At 32.9% G+C, this 26,699-nt stretch overlaps 1 protein-coding gene across 4 annotated transcripts; it reads left to right on the top strand.

The window, feature by feature from the left end:
* The first annotated feature begins 8,152 nt into the window (after positions 1-8,152).
* Positions 8,153-14,771, top strand: LOC145075162 (cysteine-tryptophan domain-containing zinc finger protein 3-like). 4 transcript variants are annotated; one of them, XM_079021460.1, is made up of 13 exons: positions 8,153-8,711; positions 9,179-9,251; positions 9,329-9,465; positions 9,585-9,920; positions 10,021-10,889; positions 11,024-11,400; positions 11,630-12,600; positions 12,778-12,938; positions 13,021-13,172; positions 13,267-13,424; positions 13,493-13,894; positions 14,346-14,444; positions 14,567-14,771. In XM_079021460.1, the coding sequence occupies exons 1-11, from the start codon at positions 8,541-8,543 to the stop codon at positions 13,664-13,666; spliced, it is 3,579 nt and encodes a 1,192-aa protein (XP_078877586.1). In that variant the 5' UTR covers positions 8,153-8,540; the 3' UTR covers positions 13,667-13,894; positions 14,346-14,444; positions 14,567-14,771. The 4 variants fall into 4 exon arrangements, with proteins under 4 accessions (XP_078877586.1, XP_078877585.1, XP_078877584.1 ...); XM_079021459.1 differs by having other exon boundaries at positions 14,346-14,462; XM_079021458.1 differs by having other exon boundaries at positions 14,315-14,444.
* Positions 14,772-26,699: the final 11,928 nt, after the last annotated feature.

Raw genomic sequence — 26,699 nt, 5'->3', positions numbered from 1 at the left:
ACTTGTATGTTTTAGTTCATGAGTTTAAATGTGTTTGTGGTGATTAGTTGGCTAATTTCTTGATTAAGTAAAGGATCCTCAAATTAGCAAGCAACAAATGATTTTTGTGTTGTTTTTGCTTCACACAGTCATAAAAACATTTCCTCCAACATGGTGGTGAAAGCATTTGACCCCTCTTGGATTTGGTGACTTTTTGGTTCTTAATGCTAGTTGACTTTCACTAATTACATGCTATTTGGAATTAGTGACTTTGACTAAGGAAATTGTTATGAGCTTCTCTAGCCATTTCAACAATTAAGAAAAGTCTAGGTAATCTCAAGCTCCTTGGATTACTATAGCCAAATTAAGGATTTAAATCAAAGTATTGCACCATTGGATTCTAATGATATGTTCATCAAAAGTCAAAGTGAGGAAACTTTAAGTCAACCATCTCTCCCTTATTGATTTTACATCAAACTCTTATTTTTGTTGCATTTGTCTATTTAAATCATAGTTAATTCTAGTTTGTTTCAAGTATTTCAAAACACCAAAACCCCCCATTTTATTTTTATTGTCATTTTACAAGTATTTTTACAAAGAGATTTTTCATAGAGTTATAAATTGAACCAATCTCCGTGGATTCGATCCCTTTACCACTATACACTATTTTAGTGTGTAATATTTAGGGTTATTATTTGTGTTGGCCTCGACAACCACCAAATTTGTGTTGGGTAAAGGAAGACCCCCTAGAAAGTCCCAATTTATAGCTGTAAGGAATAAGAACTTAATGTTTTAAGCTGGTCAGTACAGATCTCATGACGTGATAATTAGGACCGTTGCCTCGTGAGAATGCTAGCCATCCCAACTATTTTGTCTGGATTAGGTCACGACGTGACTCAGGGTTAGGTCGCGACGTGACAGGGACTGGAACCTTCTTGACGTGCTTAGTTGACTCATTGAATCGGGAATGGATTGAGTTAGTCCTCACGATGTGACCATGGGTTGGCCACGATGTGAGAACCCGTTGTTGGAGTTTGGACCGTTGACTTTGGGTCAGGTTTATTTTGGGCTGATGTTTTTATTTGGGTTCTCTTGGATGAAGGCCCACAAAGGGACTTGGGCCCAATTTGGAAAATTGGGCCATAATTGGGCTTTGGGTGACCATTTTGGAATTAGGCCTTTTAGTGTAATTGGTTTGGGCCTTGGTCTTGGACTAAGCTAGGTAAAGGGTAAAATGGTATTTTTTTTTACCCTAATTTAGACTGGTGGTTATGGATTGGAATCCAATTATTAATTGGATGTTATTTTATGATGATAACGCGAGGATTTTCGGACCAATGATTAGAGATTCATTTGTGAGATTCAACAGTTTGAGGCGAGTCTTCCTCATTGTGTTTAGCAGGTTGAAGACACTAATGCCGACCTATGGTTTGTTATGTTAGGATACTAGATGTCTGCGTGCCTCTTGCATGTGTATGTATGCTTACTGGGCAGGCCCTAATGGGTAATTTGTATGTCATTACTTGTTTTATTTGTATGTTTGTATGTTGGGCGGGGCTCGTTGTGAGAGTTAGGGCGAGGCATGTTATACTCAGTGGGAGGTGCCCGTTATGCGAGTTAGGGCGGGGCCCGTTACACTCATCGGGCGGGGTCCATTATATGTTTGATATGTGTGGTATGTGGTATTTGGGGTTTGGGGAGGGGGGGGGGGGGGGGGAACCCACTAAGCTTTGTGCTTACGGTTTTCACTTTATGTTTTAGGTACTTCTGGTGCAAAAGGGAAAAATTTGGGGTGATTGCAGTGCACACACGATATAGTTCCGCATTTTCATGATAACTATGATAATTTGTGATGTTTGATACATTTGATCCTTTTTAGATTTATGTTGATGTTTTGGGATAATGTTTTATTAATTGAAAAATGGAATTTTTTGGTCTTATTTTTTGGACATTATACTTTTAGTTATATTCATTCTCATGAGAATGTTATACTTGCACTGTAATTAACTTACCGTTGTTTTTTTCTTGATCCGAATTGTTATTCTTACATATGTATTTTACAAAATATAAAATGATTATTATTATGATACAAATTATATATATATATATATATATATATATATATATATATATATGGCTAGGTTATTTTGTTTCTTACATTTATTGTGTGCTAGAATGCACTAATAGGAATTTAGTAAATTAAATAATTATTTAATTAAATAAATATAAATATTAAATGATTTTCATAATTATATGTATATTAAATGATATCCATAATTATAATTCTCTTTTTATGGAAACTAATTAAATCCGTCATTAATGTCAGCAATAACATTTTTTCAGAATGAATTCACATCTAGGTTTTTATATATGAGTTCATATTTTGTTTCAGGGCCCACTCACTTAAAATACAATAAAGTTGCATAGAATATGAAGAACGAGAGTGTATTCTACTAAAATACACTATCATTCTGCTGGAATACACTCTCATTCTTCTAGATATGAATTTATTCTGAAAGAATATTATTGTTGACATTAATAACAAATTTAATTGGTTTCCATAAAAATGAGTTATAAGTATGGATAACATTTAATATACATATAATTAATACTAAATTCCTATTGGTGCATTCTAGCACACAATAGATGTGAAAAACATTTGAACCTACCTCTCTCTCTCTCTCTTTATATATATATATATATATATATATATATATATATATATATATATATATATATATATATATGCATTCGTGTTCTATGAGAATGCTATCTCTAAAAAATATCTTCAATGAAATAATGTTCTTTAAGAATGAAATGATGAAAATATATGTTCATATATGTTGAATGAAGTCGTATTATATAAAAATCTGATTTAATTTATGTGTTGAATAAAATATAAAATTTGATTTAATTTTATATTAATTACTTTGACTAACTTGGCTAAAATGTAGATAATTTCTATTTATCTTTCTTGTATAAAATGTCATATATGCCATTATATTTAATTAAGTGTAAGGGTATAGTACATGTTAATAACATCCACTTTATGATCACATCTATTCGTTCTTCTAATTTAATTACTAAAATTACTAATACATTCACATGATACTTATGATTCGTATGTGTGTGTATTCCCCTACTTTCATTTATGTATCCTCGTCTCTCATTTTTATAAACTTTTCTTTCAAAGCAAGGTGGTCATGTAACTACAATGACAAAGATGTCTTGTTAACTAGACTTATGTGTTCATTATAATCGGTATTTCATCTGTTCTTGTGAATATTAGTGAAAACAATATAATATTTAATGTATATAGATTATAATAAATATGTAACAAAAAAAATAAAAGAATGCTTCGCCTAATATAAGTGTGCTAAATCATAATAATTGGAACATGTTTTTCTTGCCTTGCGTGTTTTTATCTAGCACAATGACATGCAGGAAAGCATGATGAATATGTTGCATACACACACAAAATATGATATACATGTCTTTCTTGCCTTGCGTGTTTTCTTTGAATTAGAGCGATTGACATTGCTCCTAGGGATGGAAATTCCATCCCACCCGGTGGGAAACCCGACTCACCAGCCCCAATCGGGGACGGGTATTCCCCGTCAAAACGGACCGGATACGGGGTCGGGGATCACCATTATGTTAAAATCGGGGATGGGGCCGGGGCCGGGTATAACAATCCCCAACCCGCTCCGTCCCTAATTTGATGATTATATATATAGATCATTTATTGAATTTGAATTAAATCCACTAAAATGAATTGATCTATATTAAACCGTTAGAGATAGAGTCCATATACAAAATTATGTTCCCAATTCCAAGAGTTAATCAATCATCACTTTGTTTGTCGATCTGTATACCAAATCGACACTTTTTGTTTTGATGCTTGTTAAACTTTATGATTAATGTAAACAGAATCTGTTTATGACATATGATTTTGATCACTTATTAAACTTGTTTTTTGTTTTTTTTTAAGGTTGAGTTTATTATGTTGATAGATTGGGGATGTGCCGGGATGGGCTGGGGAAAAGTCCAAAATGCAAAGGGGAGGTGATTTGATTCCCTGCATTCATCGGGGATGGGGATGAGGACGAGATTAGACACTTGGGGATGAGGACATGGATGGTTAACCACGCCCCATTTCCATCCCTAGTTGACATGTAATTTGTAATTAATATTTTTGTTTTTGTCTAGTTCTTTGTTAGCTTTTGTTGCTAATATAATATTGTGATTCCAAAAAAAAAAGTACATGTGCGATAGATATTCGTATCTATAAAAGGTAACATACTATAAACGATACATATTCATTTTCATATAAACTTACACTTTAAAGTAAATTTATCTTATAATAATGTAAACTTTATTTGACTATTTATCTCATAATAATGTCAATTACAAAGTTTTATTTGGCTTTGAACTTATTTGTGTGTGATATTTAAAACTATTTGTGTATGTCATATACATTTAAAGTTAAACGACAAAGAATACGTTATAAGTACAAATGATAAAAGTAAAATCATCTCATAATCATGTTGGTTACAAAGTAAATTTATTTGATTAAACTTACTTGTGTACTATATTTAAAACTAATTGTGTATGTCATATACATTCAAAGTTAAATGATAAAAAGAAAATAATATAAGTATCAATGATTCAATAACTAAAATAATATAAGGTGACATAATGATTAAACACTTCCACAAGTGATTTAGACGATTTTACACAGACCAATAAGAACACAATCAATTTATGTGATTCGCATGATCAGAGTGAACACAAACATGCACAGAGATGAGATTTTATTGAATTCTGCAGAATGGCTTGTTATACTTTGGTTACACAAATTCAATGAATATATTCTTACTAGGAAGTTGACCTAAAAATGCCAAATGCCATGCTACGAAAACTCTTACGAAAATTGGCCTATGACGAAATTGCAGGCGAAGCTGATATAGAAACCAGTTCATGAAAAATGTCTTCCTAGGTCGTTGCCCTCGATCCCGACAAGGGGCAACTCCCCCTTGACCCCCCCCCCCCCCCCCCCCCACCTCCTCTTCCATGATTGCTATAGGGGTTAAAAGGTAAATCAGTATCTATAACTTACAACAAATACATAAGGATTTAGGTTATTGTCACTCTCTATCCACACCCAAAAAATATTGTCACCTTAGCGTCACATCGATCATCACCCCTAGATGTGGTGTTTACGTGGCCACACCACTGTCATTTCATCCCCCGTCTTTAGCATGGTATGAAGAACTTAATAACCTGATATGATATTTGTTTTATATTGTTAAATTATAAAAATAAATACAAAAAGTGTCATGTCGTGTCAAACAAATCAAACGATATCATTTTTTTGATTATGCACGTTTTAAACTAGCACAATGACACGTTAAATGAGTCCATAGATAGCACAATATGTGTGCATTGTATGCATATATTTATTTCATGTATTTATGTTTTAAGAGATGGTTATGCAGTAATAATAACACACTTCTTTTTAATCCTTTTATCTATTATAAATTTATAATATGTCTATTTAACAAAAGTTACTCGTAGTTTTTATAACAACCAAACATGATATTTGTGTAACACAAATCAAGGAGGATGCGTAGAAGGCTGTTAAAAATTAATGTCTCATATAAGATTGTAACTAGATTATAGCCTGCGTTAAACGCGGAAAATGCATAAAAAAACATATAATCGTTTATACATATTGTATAATGATTATAAAAAAAATATATGGTTATTGGTATTATTGAAATGTATAGAAAATACATTGAAAACGATAAATATATATAATCATTGAAAAATCTCTTTGTAGACATCATTTTTTGTTTTATTAGTTGAACGACTTTCCTCGTCTCATATAGTTATGATATTTATATATTTATAAGCATTTTAATTAGATGTTCCTTGCATAATAATGTTACATAATTTAAACATATATTGACAACCAATATACCGTTTTTTCTATTGCATTAAATATTGATAACTATCTCATTTATTCAAATAAAGTTATGTAATATAATTTATAAAATGTTAAATGTTATATAGATTTAATTTTAGTATATCATCAATGGAGATTCTTTTCTAAATCATGATTGGTATTGATTATAAATATAAATGCTAGCTTTTATGTTTGTTCTTATTTATTTAGTGTTCGCAAGAACTTTGCATTAGTTTTAGCGCAACTGTGAATAATTTTAGTATATCATCAATGTAATTTGATATATCTGTCAATTATATGCAATATCAAATAATGACATTTCATTACTATTGTGATAATTTAATTTATATATTGTATTTTCACTAATCTTAACGGTCTTATTTTTTCTAATAACCGTAACGCTTTTACTAAATGTACTTTTTACAAATCTCCTAATATCTTATAATTTTTATCTTACTTTATAATTTTTCATAACTATGTTATTTTCAAAATTAACTGTTTTAATAGTGTTTTTTTTTCAGTCTATTCAATTTTATATTTCATTGTACAACATCATGGTTTTGTATGTATTCTGAAATTTCACTTTAAAAATGCTTAATGTTTACACCTTGATATTAATTTTTTTTGATAAACTCATGTAATAATTATGGAATATATATATATATATATATATATATATATATATATATATATATATATATATATATCGTTTTAATTAACATTCACTTCCTTTATTATATCAAATTCCTCATTAAACGGATACACTTTTGGAAAATAATAATTATAATAGGACAACATTATCTAAGACGTAAATGTTTGATATACTTTTGGAGAAAAAAAATCAGGATCATTAAAAAAAAATTATATAAAGAAAATACAAATTTAAATTTGTTGAAATTATGGATGAAATTACTGGCGAAAATTTATTTTGGAGGGAGTTGTATTTTGTAAGGTATAATAATATTACAAAATTTGAAATATCTATGTTTGTTGTATAAATTAATAAATTTTTTTGTTACTATACAAAGATAAAAAAGTAGGTTGATATGATATACAAAAACATAATAATTTCAATGATTTTTTAAAATCATGCCAAAATTAACCGGATTCTTATGACATAAAAATTAAAAAAAAATCATAATCATCTCTAATATATAAAAGTCATTTTCATAATTAATGTCAGTTCCCAAGATAGTTAAATTTTGTTTTGTTAAAGGTACCTAATATCTTTTCATGTTTATTTGAAAAGTTTCAGAAAAGTAGTTAACCGATTTCATGTAATTTGTGACAAAGAAAATCGAAATATATGAATACATACATTTGATATAGGAACAAAAAATAATCGAAAAAAATATAAAAAGCGAAAGAAGGTACTGACCTTCTAGCGCACAAGAGCAAATGTTTATAGCAGAGAATGATGATGGAAGTTATAAGCAATATTAACGATGTTGTAGGAGAATGTTTGAAGAAAAGAAACGATTGAAAATAAATGTGAGTCGCGGATTCAATGATGAATCGTATATGTATGTGATAATTTGAATATGATTTTTCGGTATTAATGATTTCCTAATAAAAAAAGATTTTATATTAATGGTTTACTAATATAAACGGATTTATATTAATGGTTGATATTAAGGCCTTGATTGAAATGATTTGTTAGTAATACGTTTTTAAAATTGACCATATTAAAATCTTCATAACTGAAAATTCAAGATATATAAAATATGGAAAGCTTTTATTGGAATTAAATACATTCCATTTCAACGAATGTAAGTTATTGATTGATGATTGAAAAACATTTATTGGAATCAAATACATTCTATATGGGGAAGATGATGTCAGCAATTTGATCTAAAGGTGGAAAAAATAAGATTGAAATACAATCAATGGTCCATATTATTTAAGATGATGTCATAATGTTTCTCTTTTAGTAATATTTAAGATAACCTATAAATACTCCTATTCCACTTCATGGGGATTATTATATTTAAAGTGGAATTTACAAAAGGGCGTGGTCACGCGTTGGTTTGCGTCTGGTTTTTGTGTAATTTAAACGGCTGTTTTGAACATTTTGGAATTATCATCGGACTAAAAGGAAAAGAAATTGTTTAATGAGGGTGTAAAATATAAATTTTAAATGAGGGTGAAAATATCTAGTAATAAAAAATTTGCGTAGTCTCCAAAGAACAAATAAGGTGAGGAATAGGATTACTGTTTGAAAATAAGAATAAAGAATTAGAGAGAAAAAAACGCGGCTGGTGTACCCCAAACCAGATTCTCCTCCGGTTTTTTAGTCGTTTACCTTCCTCATTGATTGCGTCTGAAGAAAGATCGTAAAAACTTAGCACTTACCAAGCTCCAATTTCAGCGATTTTGAACAATTTGGTCAAGAGATCGGCTAATTAGCTGATAATATCAATATTCTCTGTGTGGGTGATTAATTTTTACTTCCGATCTTGATGTTTTTGGAGAAATCTTATGTGGGTTTTGATGGGTTTTCGATTATTTGAATTTGGTAGATGAGATTTTAAGTTTTGTTGCAAGTTCTTGCTGTTTAAGATATAGAAAAGCAATTCATATTGCTTTGTTTTGGATGATTTCTGTTGGGAGTATAGATGAAAAGAAGGGGCTGAGTTTGAGGTATGGTTTTGAAGGTGGAAAGATGGAAATAACGACGACTGATATCGAAGAAGGGGAAGCTTGTTTTCAGAGTAATTATGATGATGCTTCAACAATTGACCCTGATATCTCTCTCTCTTATATTGTAAGCAATTATCATTATCTCCCGACAACTGTTTTAGTTCTTTATTGTCTCTTTATAATTCATTTCACTTTTGATTATTTATTAAATACACATCTCCTGGAATGGAAGTTTGGTTTTAGTAATTGACACAACATGTTATGATAAAAACATTAATATTTCCTTTATTTTCTCAATTACCTCTTAAATTTGCCAAACTTTTAACGCCCCCAAAATGGCTATTACAACATTAAGCAGCAAAAACACACGCAAACACTATTTGCTGCTTGTAAACACTTTCAAAATGCACATCCAAACACCCACTTGGTAAAGATTCTGGGCATTGCATTTTGCTAGCTACTATTTGACCCGTTTTATTCTTGCCTTATTTACCTATAAATGAATATCACTGCAAGCTTGGCAAGAGTTATCTCCAAATTGATTCATATAACATTTTTATTCTCGCCTCATTAATCGTTGTAATTCTGAAGGATGAGAAAATTCAAAATGTTTTGGGACATTGTCAGAAAGATTTTGAGGGTGGATTTACAGCTGAAAATTTGGGTAAGTTGCTGGATCATTGGCAAGTTAAAACCAATAGAAAATTTGGAGTTGTTATGTGAATTTGTGGTTATTTGCAGGGGCAAAGTTTGGGGGATATGGTTCATTTTTGCCCACTTATCAGCGTTCTCCTGTTGGGCCTCATCCAAAGACACCTTTGAAACTTCATGCACACAGTGCACCTGAATCTCCAAATCCAAATAATGTACACATAGAGGTGCTTCTTTTTGGAATTTTGTCAATTACATTCGTATTTACTATTTAGTACCATAAGGTTCTGAATGTATATATACGTTTCCTACAAAAATGTTGATTTCTGATTGTTATTCATGATAGGCTTCCCAATCAAGTGCATCACAACCATCAAGAAAAGGGTCATCTGCTAATGGCAGATTGAAACAAGAAGTCCCCACATCTTGTGGTGACAAATCAACTTCTAAAGGCTACCAATCTGTTAACAACTTAACTAAAGATTCTGACCAAAAGTCTCTGAAGGTGAGGATCAAAGTTGGCTCTGAGAACTTGTCAACTAGAAAAAAAGCTGAAATTTACAGTGGACTTGGCCTTGATGTCTCTCCCTCATCTTCATTGGAAGCCAGTCCTGTAGATAGTAATGGGTTCTTTCATGTGCCTCAAGATGACCATAATGAATCCCCCACTAGTATTCTCGAGGTTAGTAATAACTAATATTCACAGCTTTCTTTCTATTTTCTATTAATATTCAAAATGGCTTAAAATTGATGTTTTTTTTTTCAATTCGAATTTGCAACAGATAATGACATCATTCCCAGTTTTGGGAAGTCTTGTATCTCCTCTTCCTTATGATGTTTTGCACTTGAATGAAAAAGAAAAGGGGAGCCAAGAAAGTAGTGTGACAGCTCTTCATGGGTCTGATTTGAGTAAAGCTGATCAAGATGTTCTTGGAGACTTGTTTGATATAGCAAAAGAGGAACCCATGGAGCCAGTATTGCCAACAGATGGTGGTTCAGGTGGAAAGATTTGGGAAGCTAACAACATGACTTGTGATGAAAAGAACCCAGTTTTCTCTATAAAAACGGATTCAGATGTTTCAATTGGCAGCAAGATTTTTGATAGTGGACCAATGAAGCCTCTAAAGCAGAGGGATGATCAGAAAGCTATGAAATTGGCTCCAGATAAAACATCATCTTCAGGGGGGAAAAGGAAATCAAAAGGTGTAGTTAATGGTTCACAAGGCAGTTTAAAGAATGAATCTTTTACATCTAAAAGTAAGAATAATGAAGATCATAAGAAAAATAGCGGGAAGGTGAAGGACACCTACAAAGATTTCTTTGGAGAACTTGATTTAGAACACGAAGATGATGATGATGAAATGGGTTTGGAGAAACCTTCTGGAGGCAATAATGGAAAAGTCAAACTGGAAAATGATAGTTTATCCGGAGAGAGAGAAAGATTAATTGGAAAGAAAAGTGAAAAACCATCTTTACATGTGACTACAATGGGCAATGGGCTAGTTTCTGATGCAGCTGTCCCTATGGTAGTTCCTGTAGTGAATGAAGATTGGGTTTGTTGTGATAAATGTGAGAAATGGAGACTTCTTCCACCTGGTGTAAATCCCAGCAGCCTTCCTGAGAAGTGGCTCTGTAGCATGCTTGATTGGCTGTAAGTACTTCTTTTCTTTTTTGCATAAGGTTAAATTGAAATATACATTTTGGTAAAAGTGTACCTATAAAGGAACTCACTTTCTTGCCATTTTTTTTTTTGTTTTTTGAATATTTTTTTTGACATGTTTGTAGGCCTGGAATGAATCGGTGTAGCATCAGTGAGGAAGAAACAACAAAGGCTATGATCTCTCGTGTTCCTGGTCCTTCTTTTCAAGGTGTTCAATTAGGAGTGATCTCACATGATCCTGATGGGACCCACCAGCATTTCGGTTCACAAATTCCACATGCTGGTTTCAAGAAAAAACATGGATCAAAAGATCTGCCAAATGAAGTCAAGCTGGATAGGCCCTCCATGTCTTCCAACTCTTCAAAAAAGAACCTTCATGCCTCATATAGAAGCAGAAGCCTGAATGCCACAAACCCTTCACCTGTTAATGGAATAGATTTTCAAGATTCTGGTCAGTCAAGGGACGTGAATGTGGTTGGACAAAAGAAAAAACTGGATGAAGGTATCTTAATCTTTTTTTTTTTTTTTTTTTTTTTTTTTTTTTTTTTTGAATTTTATAAATAGCTAATGTTGGGCTAAATGCCAGAAATAGGAATGTACTTCCATTTACTTAGTTGACCCATTTAAGATGAAATATTACCTAGATCAACCTATTTTTTGGTAAATGGGTTGGAATTGCTGCCTCTATCTGAAAATGTATAATGGATTTCATTTATATCACCCTTCCTCAGGTAACAATAACCATCACTCCAAGATCAGCAACAAAAGAGAGAGTACTCAAGATTTCCCCAAAGATTGCAAGAAAGTCAAGACCAATGTTGAGGATGGAACATTCCACATGGGAAAATTTGATAAAAGAGATGTTGCAAAGAAAAGAAAAAGAGAAAATGAAGTTGATGGTGCCCCCAAATATGTGAAAGAAACAAGTGAAACCAACCACAAGAGGGAAAAGAAAGCAAAGATATTAAATCCCAAAGATGAAGGAATCCCTGCAAGAAAAGGTAAAAACAATGAAGATGTGAAAATGAGGAGCTTGAAGGTGATAGATTCTTCAAGAAAAGATACGGTTATGGCTGCCACTTCAAGCTCTTCGAAAGTTTCTGGTTCACATAAAACTAAAACCAATAATAACCAAGAAGCAAAAGGGTCACCGGTGGGGTCCGTTTCTTCTTCTCCTCTTCGGATCTTGAATAATCATAATAATAAGAAGAATAAAGGGGTTGAGCCTTTGAAGAAGAATGTTTATGAAGAAAAATCAAAAGAAGGAAGAAACAAATCACAAGGTAAGTTTACAAGTGGGAATGGTAAAACACATGGGCAATCAAAGCATAGGTCAGATGTTAGAATGGATCAAGATTCAAAGAAAACTTCAAGGAAAGATGTAACCGGAAAAGGAAAGTCAAAGTCTTTGCCACCACGGGGTCAAAATGAAAAAGAAGGTTTTCCACAACCTCTTGATGATTCTCGAAAAGAAAACATGGGAAATAATGTGGCATTAAAGCATCATAAGAAAGCTCAGAACAATAGTGGAAATCAGCCTATGAATGTTAAACATCCCAGTCCTGCACCCAACATGCATAAGGATAAGGGAAAAGACCAGGATGCCCCTGTTCTTCTTCTGGTTAGGGATATATCCAATCAGGCTACAACAAGTGCTCTAAGAGAGGCCACAAATCTTAAACACACGGCTGATCGCGTGAAGGTTCTTTTTTTTTTTGTTTTTTTTTTCCTGATTTACCAACAACCTTTGCTGGTGGATGAAATCAACAACACGTTAATCTGTCCCTTGTTCTGAATTTGGAATTTTATAATTATTAAGGTGTTCAACTTGGTTGTGAATTACTGTTTGTGAAGATGATTGGGTAAATGATATTTGCAGAATGGTGGATCAAGCCTTGAGAGTAGAGGGCTTTATATGCAAGCAGCACTTAAGTTTCTTCATGTAGCTTCTGTGTTTGAATCCTGCCACAAAGAGACAGGGAGATATGGTGATATGATACAGTCGGTGTCCATATATGGTAGCACTGCAAAACTCTGCGAGTAAGTAATGCAAAATTCTGGATTAGAATTGTAATTTTTGTTTAGTAGCATGAAGTGTGTTTTGTGAACTGCTGGTTATTAGGTATTGTGCTCATGAATATGAGAGAACCAAGGAGATGGGCACTGCAGCTTTAGCCTACAAATGCATGGAGGTGGCATACATGAAAGTCATCTATTCTTCACATGCAACTGCTACCAAAGATGTGAATGAGTTGCAATCATCTCTTCAGACAGGTGGGTGTGGGTCCTTATATTTTAGATTTTGCATTGAAAGGGGATGTTCAACAATAACATGATATTCCTGTTTGAATGATTTTTTTTTTGATAGGCGGGTCTCCTTCTTCTTCTGCTGCCTCTGCTTCTGATGTTGATAACTTGAACAACCACCCTGCAGCAGCCATAGCCACTGCTGACAAGGGTGTTAATACTGGAAATCATGTAATTGCAGCCCGACACAAACCCAACTTTACACGGATTCTTAGCTTTGTAAGTCTGACTCTGAAATCCCAAAAACGGTCTTTTGTTTTTGGTTTGCTGAGGATTCTGTTTTGCAGGCACAGAATGTGAACTCTGCAATGGAAGCCTCCAGGAAATCACGGATTGCTTTTGCGGGCTCCACTTCAAAAGAGGAGGCCATTAAAATTAAAACGGCTCTTGACTTCAACTTTCATGATGTTGAGGGATTGTTGCATCGGGTACGGGTGGCAATGGAAGTAATTAATAGGTGATTTGCTTCCTGCTTATATATATATATTTTTCAAAAAAAAAAGAAAAGAAAATCTTTGGAATTGCTTCCATGGCAAGGGCTCCACAAACGGGTCCCACGCCTAACATTTTCCAGAGTAAGGACTAAGGAAGGAAGGTAAGATGATGATGATGATGATGATGGTGATGGCCTAGGCTTGACCTCCCTCACTAAGGGCAAGGGAAATGTGTTGACAGAAAACAAGATTCAGGTAAACCATATATTTCATACGCCTTTTTCATCTCTGATTATAAAATTATATTACCTGATTCAAAAGAGATAAATGGTGTGAGGCGGACACTTTAGTCCTTGGATTCTAGCGTTACTTAATCTCGACTTTTAAACTAGTATATATAATTCCTACATTTTTTATAATTGAGTAGGTAGTTACAAAATGTTTCTTTTCTATGAAATAGTTAAGTCTGTATTTCATTTATTTGATTAAAAAAAACGATTTTGAAAACATGAATTTATATTTGTTAAGATGAATTATCTATTTGTTAAAATATGAGATAATTTAAACATTTCATCAGTAATAAATATTTTCATTGAAATGCTTGTTAAATGCTACTGCATTTTTTCTTTTGTATATTTCGCTTGTGAAGCTGATTATATGTATATTTATGTACAGAATGGTGAATTTAGCTTCATTTTGGTTTCAGAAGCAGATGCAGTTGATACCTTTGAATATAATAGAGGAGTTGAGTTAAATTTCGCTCTGAAACAAAAAGGAAACGGTGTAGTTATTGCTTAATGTTTCGGTGAGGATGGTGAAAAGGGTAATTTTGCATTATTTTGTTGTCATTGAAGGGTATTTTAGACGTATTATGACATTTCTATTTTATGACCTAGTTGATTTTCTTTTTTGTGTTTTCTTCTGCAGATAAATGTGGCGGAAAGATTTCACAAGGCCAAAGATCGAAACCATAGTTAGGATCATTAGTAATTGGACATATGTTTATATGATTAAGTCAGATGTGTATGTCTTACGTGCGTTTTAAATATTCAATGCACAAACATTTTATGCAAGACATAGAGGGTTAATGTCTCATTTGTTAACAAGATAATATAATACCACAATTAATTAACCACATAATGTAACTTATATTTACCACAATATAAGGATACACGCAATCAATAAGGTATTTTAACCCTCAATCTATTCTTGTTTACAGATTTAAACAAATTGAAGCTATCGATGGGTATGAACATAAAAACTTTTTCTTGCTAGATCCTTACAGCGGAAGCCTTTTGATTAAACCCCAAACTACCCCGGTTCTAATTTTACTTCCCACCTTGAGCTCTCGAAACCTGTTATGTATCCACAAAAGTGTGTTTGATAAAATGCTTGAGACGGTAGTCCATACCTTTTATCAAACATTCATTATCACAATTAGTTTTCATATTGAGATCCTGCAGTGTTCGCATGTCTAATCCAAAAACACATCACCAAGAATACGGGAAGGGTCAACAATAGCGAATCATGTTTTTATTGATTAAGTGTATGGGTAGGATTGCTTGCATTTTACTGGCTCAACAAGAGGGATGTAGTGCCACCATCGTCATTTTGTTATCTGTGTGTGCAACCATTGAATTATATCCAAAAGTTGCCACCATATGTGCAAGTCAGAAAGGTTTCTACAAATACAATCTAAAGCAGAATTTAGAAAGAAAGAAACATCATCAAAACCATAAAAGAATCCAATGTCACCTAAGGGTAGGCAATAGGTGCTCTTTGCTCATATTATTTATTTAAGTGACTCACCCAAATTTAAATATTTTTATCCTTTTCTAACTTTCTGGATATATTGGAAAGACTAACCTCCAAGAGTTTTGGTGATGGGATGTCAAGCCCACAAAGCAAATTACACCCTTTAATTGCTAAATAAACGTAATATAATGGTAAAAAAGGATATCGATCATCGGGGAAATGGTTGTATTCAATCACCAATGCAATTCAATAGAACTAGTGAAATTAATCTAACTAACTACAATTAAACTAAAAGGGGGTGTTTGATTACTTGAAAACTAAAATACTTGAATAACTAAAAAAACTTTGCAATTAAGCAAGTTGATGAGATGCTCAAAGGTTGAGAATAATTGGTTAACTAAGGCAATTCAACACAATGAACATTTGTGTGTTTATCATTAGGATCTAATACAAAGCTTATCCTTCATCCCAAATTGGTTATAGCAATCATGAAGCATGATATGCCAAGATTCCTCATAGGTAGTATGGAGGTTGGGGAAGCCCACAACACACCTTCTTAATTAAGATCAAGGGTCAATTGAAACAATTAATCCCAAGAAATCAATTAGCCTTAAGAATGAACGAATCCCCAATTCCTAGAGGATGTCAAATGCTTACACATCCATAAAGGAGTTATGATTCATAAGCTAGAGATGACTTCTACCATCATAAAGCCTTTGTTCTAGATAAATTTAATGATCCAATGCAAAATCAATGAAACAAATCAACCATTGCTCAATCAAATACTAAGCTCATGATCAAAACATCAATTAAGCATAAGAATTGTAAACTAGAATCATAAACATGGAATAAATTGATAATCAACATAAATCTTTCAAAACCCACAAACATTCATTGGTTTTCAGCCAAAGTCAACCAAATAAGAGTATTAGCCACTCATGGCAACAAAGTAACAAGAACAATAATTAATTTGCATCAAGAATCTACCTAAGACTTGAAAAGATGAAAGAAATTGAGTATTTTGCTCTCCAAATCGTCACTTGCAGGTCTCCAAAGGTGGAAAAATCGTGAATGAGCCTCTAGATCTGATCCCCAAAGGTTATGGTGTGCCAAATGACCAAAATGCCCAAACTGGGCAGTTGCGTGGGTACCCGCGCGACGAAAATTCCACCCGTGCAAATGTTGCTGTAATGCTATTGGTCCTTCATTCCTCCACTCCACCCTTCCACTACCAAAGATTCCTTTGGTCCCCCCCCCCCCCCCCCCTTGTCCATGTAATTTGAATCCACCGATCATCATTTAGCCACCAAATGAATGCTCCAAGCCCAAAATTAGAAATTTATGATCCATCTTCACAAGCCTAAATAATCCAAGCCAATAACTTTCAAAGCCCAATTATTCTTCTTTGATTCCGCCAAGCCCAATAATGCCTCGGGAGCCCACTAAACCCGTCTCCAATCAACCCGCAACCGCAACAAGCACCGAAAACCTACAAAATATCTCATGTAACATAAAAAGCACCCGGTTTGATCCATAATAAAGAAAATAAAGAATATACAATGCAATAATGATAAGAAGATCTAAAAAAATCTAAAATAAACTAATAAAAATAAGGAAATAAAATAAGCTATCAAATCACCCCAAGCTTAAACCTAACTTGTCCTCAAGTTAGAACAAGACTAATATGAGATTGGGATGAGCTAAACTAAAAAGGAAAAAAGAACGGTACCATAGAAATTGGTCAACATCAGTCAACATGGTCATAATTAGTCTTTCATGGACCCTACGCATCTTCAAAATGTTCCCCGCTTTAGAGCCATAAACCACATTCTCAACCACTTGATGGGCGAATAGATCACGGCTGGATGCGGTCGCGGTGTGCAAGACAAAGGAAACAGAGATGCGCCCAGTGGGGGCACTTTAAATCACCAATGTAGACCATAGTGCATGAAGGAAAGGCGCCTCTTCACACACTATGATTCCTACATTTGTCAGGCCAAAGTGTATAATAATGAAATGGGGCTTTGCAGCACGGCCTCCGGGCAAACATCCGGTTTCAGAGGCTTCTCCCTTGTACTGTCCTTTACAGTCTACCGTTTCATCGTCAGGGCATTTTCTCACTAAAAATCAAAAATAAAATAAAATAATAAAAATTCTACTTAACCTAAATCTAAACCTAACAACCTAAATCTTCAATCTTGAACTTCTGTTATTGGGTCTTCAATCACATTTGCTGCTTGACATTCAGATTCTTTTTCGTTTTTGTTTTTGTTTTTTTGTTTTTTTTTGGATCATATATATAACATGAGTCTTGAACTTGGAATCTTGTTCTTCTTTTTGTTTTGATCTTTTTCTTCTTTGCTTTTGTTGCTTTTCTTGAATCATCTTTTATAGGCTCTTATTGTCTTCATTTTTTCAAATTTCTTCATTTTTTGTGTTTTCTTCTTGGAAGGTCTAAGGAATTTCACCAAGTAACATAGGACTCCAATAGTGAAAATTGAGTCATAGATAGAGGCTAACATGAACACCTAATGATAATTGACAATGTGCCAAGATCAACTAAAAAGGGTGGGGAATGACTCAAAAATGGGTGTTACCGAAAAGACTTGGTCCCAAAAGATGTGAATTGGGGGACCCATTTCAAAGTTCATCAAGCACCTCAATGCAAGGTGTGATAAACAAAATCTATCTAACTATCTACTCTAGACCCCTAGAAAAATGATAACCTATCCTAAAAAGGCGGTGAGAATCTAACTAAGCAAGGCTCGGACGAGACTCGGGAGTACTAAGGGGTACTCCCCCCAAAACCAAGATGCGAGTCTTCAATATCTTCAATGTCTTCAAAATACCTTACCGGGCTAGTCTTTGCTTGCACACATTGGTATGACCAACCACATCCCTCCGCACCTAGACCCAATCAAGCTACCTGCATCTGACCCCCATACAAGCGGTCTTAAAATGGTCTGTGAGGCTCAAAACGTGTCCCACTTATCAAATACAAGGAATTCCATATCAAGACCCGGGACCAATCTATGATTCAATACTTATGACTCGGTGCTCTGGTACCTGTAGGGATGAGAAAACAAGAGAGAACAAAAATGCATGAACTTAAACTAGAATGCATCTAAAAAGTATGAAAATTAGAAAAGAAAGAAACAAAAAATGCAATATTTTTGAATTTTTTTATGCAATTTTTATGAATGCCCTAAATGACTAACTCTAAATACAACTATATACAACCTAAATGCAATAAAAATAAAAGATTAGATTACCTCACCCCAAGCTTAAAATTAAGCATTGTCCTCAATGCTTAGGATGAGAGTAAGAAAGGATCATACCGGGATCAAGGTGGAGGAGGCCCGCGAGGAGGATACTTCCAGCGACAACATGATTATCACTCATACCAGCAACACAATGAGCCCGACCACGCACACGAGTTTCCTCTCGATATTTACAGTCAGCTTGCTTCCTTGCGCCTCCAGGGCAATAGGAACACTGCAGCCATCCACCGCATAGAGGAACAACAAGCACGCACCAACACTTACATGGAGGACCTTTGGTATCATTTTCGGCCCGAGGCGGTTATCCTCATCGCGGGCCTCCTCCACCTTGATCCCGGTATGATCCATAATAAAGAAAATAAATAATATACAATGCAATAATGATAAAAAGATCTAAAAAAATCTAAAATAAACTAATAAAAATAAGGAAATAAAATAAGCTATCATTTGGCTCACTGTTTGAATGCAGTTTATGAGAGACAATCTCCTTCTCTTTTCTCAAACAATACTCAACCTACATTCCATAATAAAAATCAAAGATCAAACAAAAGATAACATAAACATATAAAATGACAACAGATTATCAAATTTACCATTAACATATAGTCATGACGAGAATCTTTCATAATCCAGTTTGATGCTTTTCGATAATAATAAGCAACAGTTGCAGCAAGCATATAATTTTCAAAGTCGTTTACATAGTAGTTCATTTGACCCATCCCAAGTTCAACATATATATCAACAACATTTTTTTAGCAATGCTCTATCAATCATCTCTTGTTCTCGTTCTTGGTTGCTCTGGTTCACAATCATCCTTAGTTTCGATTTTCTATAAAACATAAAATGACATTGATTCACAATTCAAAATGCTTATAAGAGCAACGACAACCTCTTTGGCTTTACCATTTAACTCCTTGTAAACCTGCATTAAAACACAAGCAATCTCATTGTAAATGAAGAACTCTAAAGCTTAGACAAATAAGTAACACAAATAATAATAAAATAAACACAAACCATGTCACAGAAACAAGTTAGTGCAACTTCATTAATTGATGGAAAATTCCACTTATAGACGAAATAACGATCAAGATGATTGAAAAAACGATAAAGTCATTTAACATAAACATCGGGTGACAAAATCTCTACTAAGCATCGATCAACAATTTTTTTTTTTTTTTTTTTTTTTTTTTTTAGTAAATTTGGTTCATTTTTTTGTTTTGTTTTCAAGCCCAATCATGGTTTGGGTTTACTTTGTATTATTTGAGTTAGAGATTTCTCATAGTTAAACAATGGTTTTCATAGATATAGTATCACAACCTATGAGGTTATATATTAATATCCCATGATAATGCTACTTAATTATATTAAAATTCTCCAAGTGACCTAGGGTCGTTGCTAGGGCATATCCCGTTAACAAAAAAGCCGATTTTATTTTGGTAATTTTTTTTATCCTCACCCCTTTTGTCTTCATTTGTTGGTTTGGAAAACAACAAACGACTATATGGTTAGGGTTTGAAGTTGCAGATTTGGGTTTGATCATGATCTATTAATATTTGTTTTTTTTTTTTTTTTTTTTTTTTTTTTTTTTTTTTTTTTTTTTTTTTAGATTTGATTTATGATTTCAACGGTGCAAGGTCTTAAAGATGAGTAGTATCAATTAGATGAAGTCGACAGAGAACAAAAGTGTATAAAAATACTTTTAACATAAATATTAATTTTTATATATTAAATAAAGTTTAAACTCTAAATAAATAAGAATAAAATAATAATAATGCCCATGGACTCCATGTTGGGACATCATGTTAGATGTTAACGTTGAAAGGTCAATGTAACGATTATAAGGACTAAATTAAAACCAAAGTAGGAAGTCGAAAAGGGGTTAGAATGTACATTAAATTTTATAGTGGCTTAGAGTAAAAAATGACATTATTTGTTTCTGTTCCTTAGCATTAACCCTTCTATTAATCAACTCCAATACTTTAAATTTGCTCTCATTTAAAAGCATATTTTATGTCATTCTTAACTATTTGAGCACTCGCTTTTGTTCTTATTTTTCTTTTCCTCTAGCTCGTGCGTTTTCTACTCTCTGTTTCCTTATACTTCAACGTTTCTCAAATGAATTGAGTTATAAAAATTGTTGAGAAATGGTAATAGATCTTTCTATCAAATTTTACACCATTTCATATTTTGGTTCTTAGTCTATGAATGTTTGTTTAATGAAGTCCCAACAAGTAGAATGTTTCAAGCTAAACCGACTTAATAAATTTGAGTTGACTAGGCTATGTTGCAAAGATATGTAAGCTTGAAATATGGAGGCCATGTTCTAAAAATGGGCAATATGGGAGTGTCTTTCTATATACGTGAGTATAGAAGTCTAAAACAACTATCGAAAAAGTTTACTTTTTGATTCCTTCAATAATCTTATTGCTTTTTAGATTTTAGATAAAATGGATTGAGAAAACAAAGTTATCAAAATAATCTATTACTCGTCTAAAATGTTAAGAAGATAAAATATGTTTTGGATCCAAAAAATTGGGTCAATTGTTATTCTATCGTTAACAAGTAATAACAAGTTTTTACTTGTATATACAAACAAGTTAACAGCCATAAATAATCAAAGAAGTAAATAATCGAAAAAGTAGTGCATTTCATTTAACAATGTGTACGAGTAAGCATTGAATTTTAACTACCAACAACGACCAAATAGTGAATAATAATACTAGTTTTAGAAAAGAAAACTAGGGACATCTTATATTTTATTATAAAGTATATAAAATACTAATTACATAAAATCATGACTTATTTGTAATCAATACAATAATCACTCAAATCATGTGAGCCGTTGGATTCATAAATAACAAACTCGTATTCTGTTACGTTTTCAGGATCCTATCCATTCTTCGTTGTATTGGCTTATCATCATTGTTGATTTTACCATATAACCAAGGTGTATAATATGATTCTTTATAACTTAATTTTCATAGTACCTTAGTTTATTGTTCCAATGGATGTGTGTCCACCTGAACTAAAATTAATAGCACATGGCCACGTCACCATAACGTTTATATTCATCTTTCCATACTATACATAGATGCATCATGTTTAGGAAAATGTTAAAAGTAAATCCATGAAATAATGATTCTTGATTAATTCCAAAATCAACTATGATGAATACCTATTTCTCATCAAATGCAATTGTAAACACATAAAATTATTTCGTTTGTAATTATCTATTAATAGCAGTGCTATAACGGTTGAAAAGGGGGCCTAAAATAGTGGTCCTGCTAGTATGTTTTTGTCATTGATGATTCTTAGGTGAATGTTTTACATTTTTAATGTTGTTTATGTTAGTGAATACTGCTTATTTTGTAATGTCAGTGGTTTATTGATGTTTGTTTTATTTTGAGATTGTTTACTAATGTCTCTTTAGTTGTATTTCAGTAATTATTTGGATATACTGACGAGCTTAATTTGTAACATGTGTCATTGTTAACTGATCATGCTTTGATGATTGTATATGTTTGTGCATAACTTCTTTAGTTTTCTTTCTGTAATTAATGAACCTTTTCTCATTGAAGCATGCGTAGCCATAATACCTTTGGTATTGCAGCGTGCAACTAGACCTGTGATTTGGTTTATTACTCTTTTTGTGTATTATTTATCAGTTTAAATTCGTTTTATTATGTTTCTTTATTCGATTCTATTCTACTTTACACACTTCAAATGTAGCCATACTTATGTTTTTTTTTTCTTATTTGCAGAATGTACAAAATGAGTTGTTGATTATATATATAGCAGTCAAGTGCTTGAGAAAGAGTATTCTGGATGCAGCTCCTTGCTTATATTTAATAAAGTGTTTGATTTCACACCCAGGATCATGACCTGATTTTAGGGCATGTTAGTAATTATCCATATCATGATATCACTTGATACCAATTAGATAATCTCGTGTGGATGTTTAGACTTTTCATAAATTTAATTGGATTGCCGATCATGGAATCTACTTAACCTTCACTGTTGTCACTACCTACAGAAATGGTATGTCTTCTTTTTATTAGCTAAATTTTAGAGGTTGCAGTTCATACCCATCTACCTAAAATGGGTCCATATTAAACAGGTCATATAGTTCCAAATTGTATATAGAACCTCTTAAATTGTTTCATCAGAAAGTTTTATAGAAAGTTTTAATATGTTAATAAATTGCAAAAAAATGGCCAAAAAGGTGTTAATGGCCCAACCCAACCCAAATATCAAAAGTGTTAAGTTTTTATTACTTGTATTATATAGAAGTGGCAAAATAGCTTGGTTGGGTAATAGGTCAATAGCTTGGTTGGGTAACAGGTCAAAAATGATACTTTTTTTTTATTGTCACTCAGAACGAGTTGGTTCATATATAACATAATTGTTGAATTTTTTATAACAGTAAACTATTTTGTTGAAGCAAAAGTAGCAATCTACATTTTTTTAACATGGCGATTTAGAAGGTTATACTTATTTAAATACATGTTGTATGATTTTGACTTGTTCAATTTGTTTCATTTTAACCAAGTTGTACAATTTTACCTAATGTGACCCATTGGAGATACAATATAACACCAAATCCAATCAACCCTCCTTTAGTTCGGTTGAAGTTGTCACTTAAGCTAATGTCATATGCAAGCTACTAAACATAAACTAAATTAAATCTTGTAACTTGGCTTCCCAAACCGTGATGCGAAAAATTACTACTTAATGATGGAATACTTGCTCTGCAGGCTGATATCAAGGCAATTGAGAAAAAGGTAGAAGATAGATACCCCAGTTTATAAGTTCATCTATGCAAGGTAATATCAAAAGCACACTGAAAATGGCTCCAAATAAAATACTAAGATGATAAATACTCTTCCCTTGTTTCTTTCTTGAATTCTACAGTAGACCGACCTAGTTTCTAATGAATTTGGTATAAGTGATGGAAATTTAAGAGACTGAAAATGCACATTGGATATATGATCGAAGTTTATAATAAATAGCTGAAAACTTAGGGATTGTTAGAGAAAACTTTTTTCGAATTATATTTGCATTTGTCTAGTTCATTACGATGAATGAGATAAAAGCTTACGAGATGTGGTTGGGGTTGGGGTTGTCTTGTCAGTTATGTTACTATACCTACCGGTGTTGTTAGGACTTAGGTAAAGGTGGTTTGGGGATCCTGTGTTGAGTCAAGATTGGGTTGTATTGTATAATGTTGTAGGCAAAATGACACAAATACCCTACAATGTTTCCAAGGTTGGTCGATTCAGTCCCTCAAGTTATTTTGTTGCTTTATAGGGGCATAAAGTTGGAAGCAACCTGTCTTTTTAGTCACCGGGACCTATTTTAGCAGGTTTTAGGGGACACATCAGCTCTTTTTTCCACATCAACAATGATGTGGATGGCAATAGATGGAATGACATCGATGGTTGCCCACACGGATAACAAAATGACGATGGTGACACTACATCGCTCTTGTTTAGCCAGTGAAACGCAAGCAATCCTACCCAAATACTTAATCAATAACAACATGATTCGCTCTTGTTGACCCTTCCCTTATTCTTGGTGATGTGTTTTTGGATTAGACACGCGGACACTACAGGATCTCAATATGAAAACTAATTGTTGTAATGTATGCTTGATAAATAGTATGGACTACCCTCTCAAGCATTTTATCGAACACACACTTATCTACCACTTTTGTGGATACAGTAATAGGTTTCAAGAGCTCAAGGTGGGAAGTAACATTAGAACCGGGGTAATTTAGGGTTTAACACAAGTTGCCTTTGCTTTCTATTAAGGACAATCAAGCATATGTAATAAAGAGGAAAAGAATGCATAAATATACATCTTACAGATTTACAGTAAGATGTATGTTTATGCATTCTTTTCCTCTTTATTACATATGCTTGATTGTCCTTGATAGAAAGCAAAGGCAACTTGAGTTAAAAACAAAATAGAAAAGATAAAGGGATACCATTGAACTGATGTATTCTTGAACTATTTCCCTGTACTTGTCATACAGCCGACGAGAATGATCATCGAGGTGCTTCTGGTTGTTGCACATGTTAAAGACGATGCTATAATACCCAAAAGTTAAGGGAAAATAAAAAGTTCTAATCTTTGACTAGTAAAACAAAATTATAGGATAAGGAATCTATTTAAGGAAAGAGATGGAGCCTTATAAGAAAATGAATGAAACATTGACTTCAAAGGGTATCCAGGATATGTGTACATCATTATGGACTCTTCAGGGTCAAATTGTGGTTCATGATGCCCTTCCATAATTCTTCTCAGTTTCATTATCCTAGTCTTCAGGAACTGCCATCCTTCATCAAAATCAATTGTTCTCAGAAAGGTCATCATACAACTCCTGCTGCAGATTATAAGCTGCATAAAGTACAAAGATTCATTCAGAAACCAGTGAACATTTAAAACCAAAATTAAATATGCTTTCTTGAGTGTCCAGAACCAATACTACATATGCTTCTTGACAGTCTAAATCCTAATGAATTCCAACCATTGTATCCACAAATCATATTGAGGATGTAACTGTAATCAAACCCAAGGAAGCAATATTCCAGAAGCAAATAAAAATCTCAAATAATATCTACATTCATTGCTAGACAAGGTTATCTGTTAGATGCTTCTTAAATGTCTAAACCAAAACTACAAATACTTCTTAAATGTCTAAAACCAAAATAAACCCAACAATAGTAAGCCAAAAATCTCATTGAAGACCTCAATACAGATCTACTTGTGTTTAAAATTCAGAACAACTTTAATTAGTTCAAACAACAAGATATCGTGGACTTCAACAACTTTTGAAGGTTAACAACCAATTTATTCCCAATCCATGCAACATGCAATCGTTAGTACCTAAATTAAACAAAAATTAATCCCAATTTATGCATCATTCCGCTGATCTAGCTTAAACTAATTAAAATGCAGTTCATAAAAGTAAAATAATCCGAAATTAGTTCTTTTATGTCAAGCCCTGAGTTACTATATCACGTAGTACCATTAAAATTTCCACAGATAAAGATATGGTAACCCACAAACATTCGTTTTCCAAACGATCGGAGCAAAATGAACACAACCGAGATTAAAAAGATTAAAAATAAAATCGGATAACAATCAAAACCTGAAAAAATAAAAATCGGACCTTTTAAGTATGAACAAAAAGAATTACTCGTTGTCTCTACGGAGTAATCGGATGCAATTATCTGGAAAAGTACCTAATTTTTTACGAAATCGAAAGAGCCCTAAGACAATTCGCGATGTAATCGTCGATATGTATGTATCAATGTATGTGTGAGGCTAATCCATCCCATAAGGGAGTTAGCTTAGCTTAGCGCTTTTCACAGCCAAAGAGCCTAAGACAATTTTTTTACGAAATCGAAAGAGCCCTAAGACAATTCGCGATGTAATCGTCGATATGTATGTGGCTAATCCATCCCGTAAGGGAGTTTGCTTAGCTTAGCGCTTTTCACAACCAAAGAGCCTAAACAATTTTTTACGAAATCGAAAGAGCCCTAAGACAATTCGCGATGTAATCGTCGATGTATCATTGTATGTGTGAGGCTAAGCCCAAAATCTTTTTGGAAAAGTAAAAAAAGTTGATTTTACTTTATAAAAACTCCAAAAGTAGATTTTAAAACTAGGTTTGTCAAACATCTTTTGCTTTTTTTCTTTTCCAAAACGATCTTTTGCTTTTTTTCTTTTCCAAAAAGGACTTTTGGGCTGTGAAAAACTAAGTCAAACACCCCCTTATTGTTTTGGAGAAATACCATTTATTTCTCAAAAAAAATTTTAAAAAAAATATTATTTATTTTTGTCTTTTTTTTTTTTAATTTTAGAAAAAACTTCATAAATGGTCCACGTGGTATCTCAAAAATCTGAAGTTTAGTTCATAAGTTTAAAAATCTCACAAAAGATCCCTATGGTTTCAAAACTTTTAACAAAAGGTCTTTATTGCTAACGTCGTTAGACTTTGTCCGTTAACTAAAAGATAT

Source organism: Lactuca serriola, chromosome 9 (genome assembly GCF_051521515.1).
Source record: "Lactuca serriola cultivar US96UC23 chromosome 9, Lser_US96UC23_V15, whole genome shotgun sequence".
NCBI classification, from domain to species: Eukaryota; Viridiplantae; Streptophyta; class Magnoliopsida; order Asterales; family Asteraceae; genus Lactuca; species Lactuca serriola.
The sequence above is the reverse complement of the archived record's forward strand: the minus strand, read 5'-3'. Positions and strand labels throughout refer to the sequence as shown.

Coding starts and splice junctions, on each gene's coding strand:
- LOC145075162 (XM_079021460.1), top strand. CDS start 8,541: ATGATTTCTGTTGGGAGTATAGATGAAAAGAAGGGGCTGAGTTTGAGG. Junction 9,466..9,584: donor CAAATAATGTACACATAGAG/GTGCTTCTTTTT, acceptor TATTCATGATAG/GCTTCCCAATCAAGTGCATC. Junction 11,401..11,629: donor AAAGAAAAAACTGGATGAAG/GTATCTTAATCT, acceptor ACCCTTCCTCAG/GTAACAATAACCATCACTCC.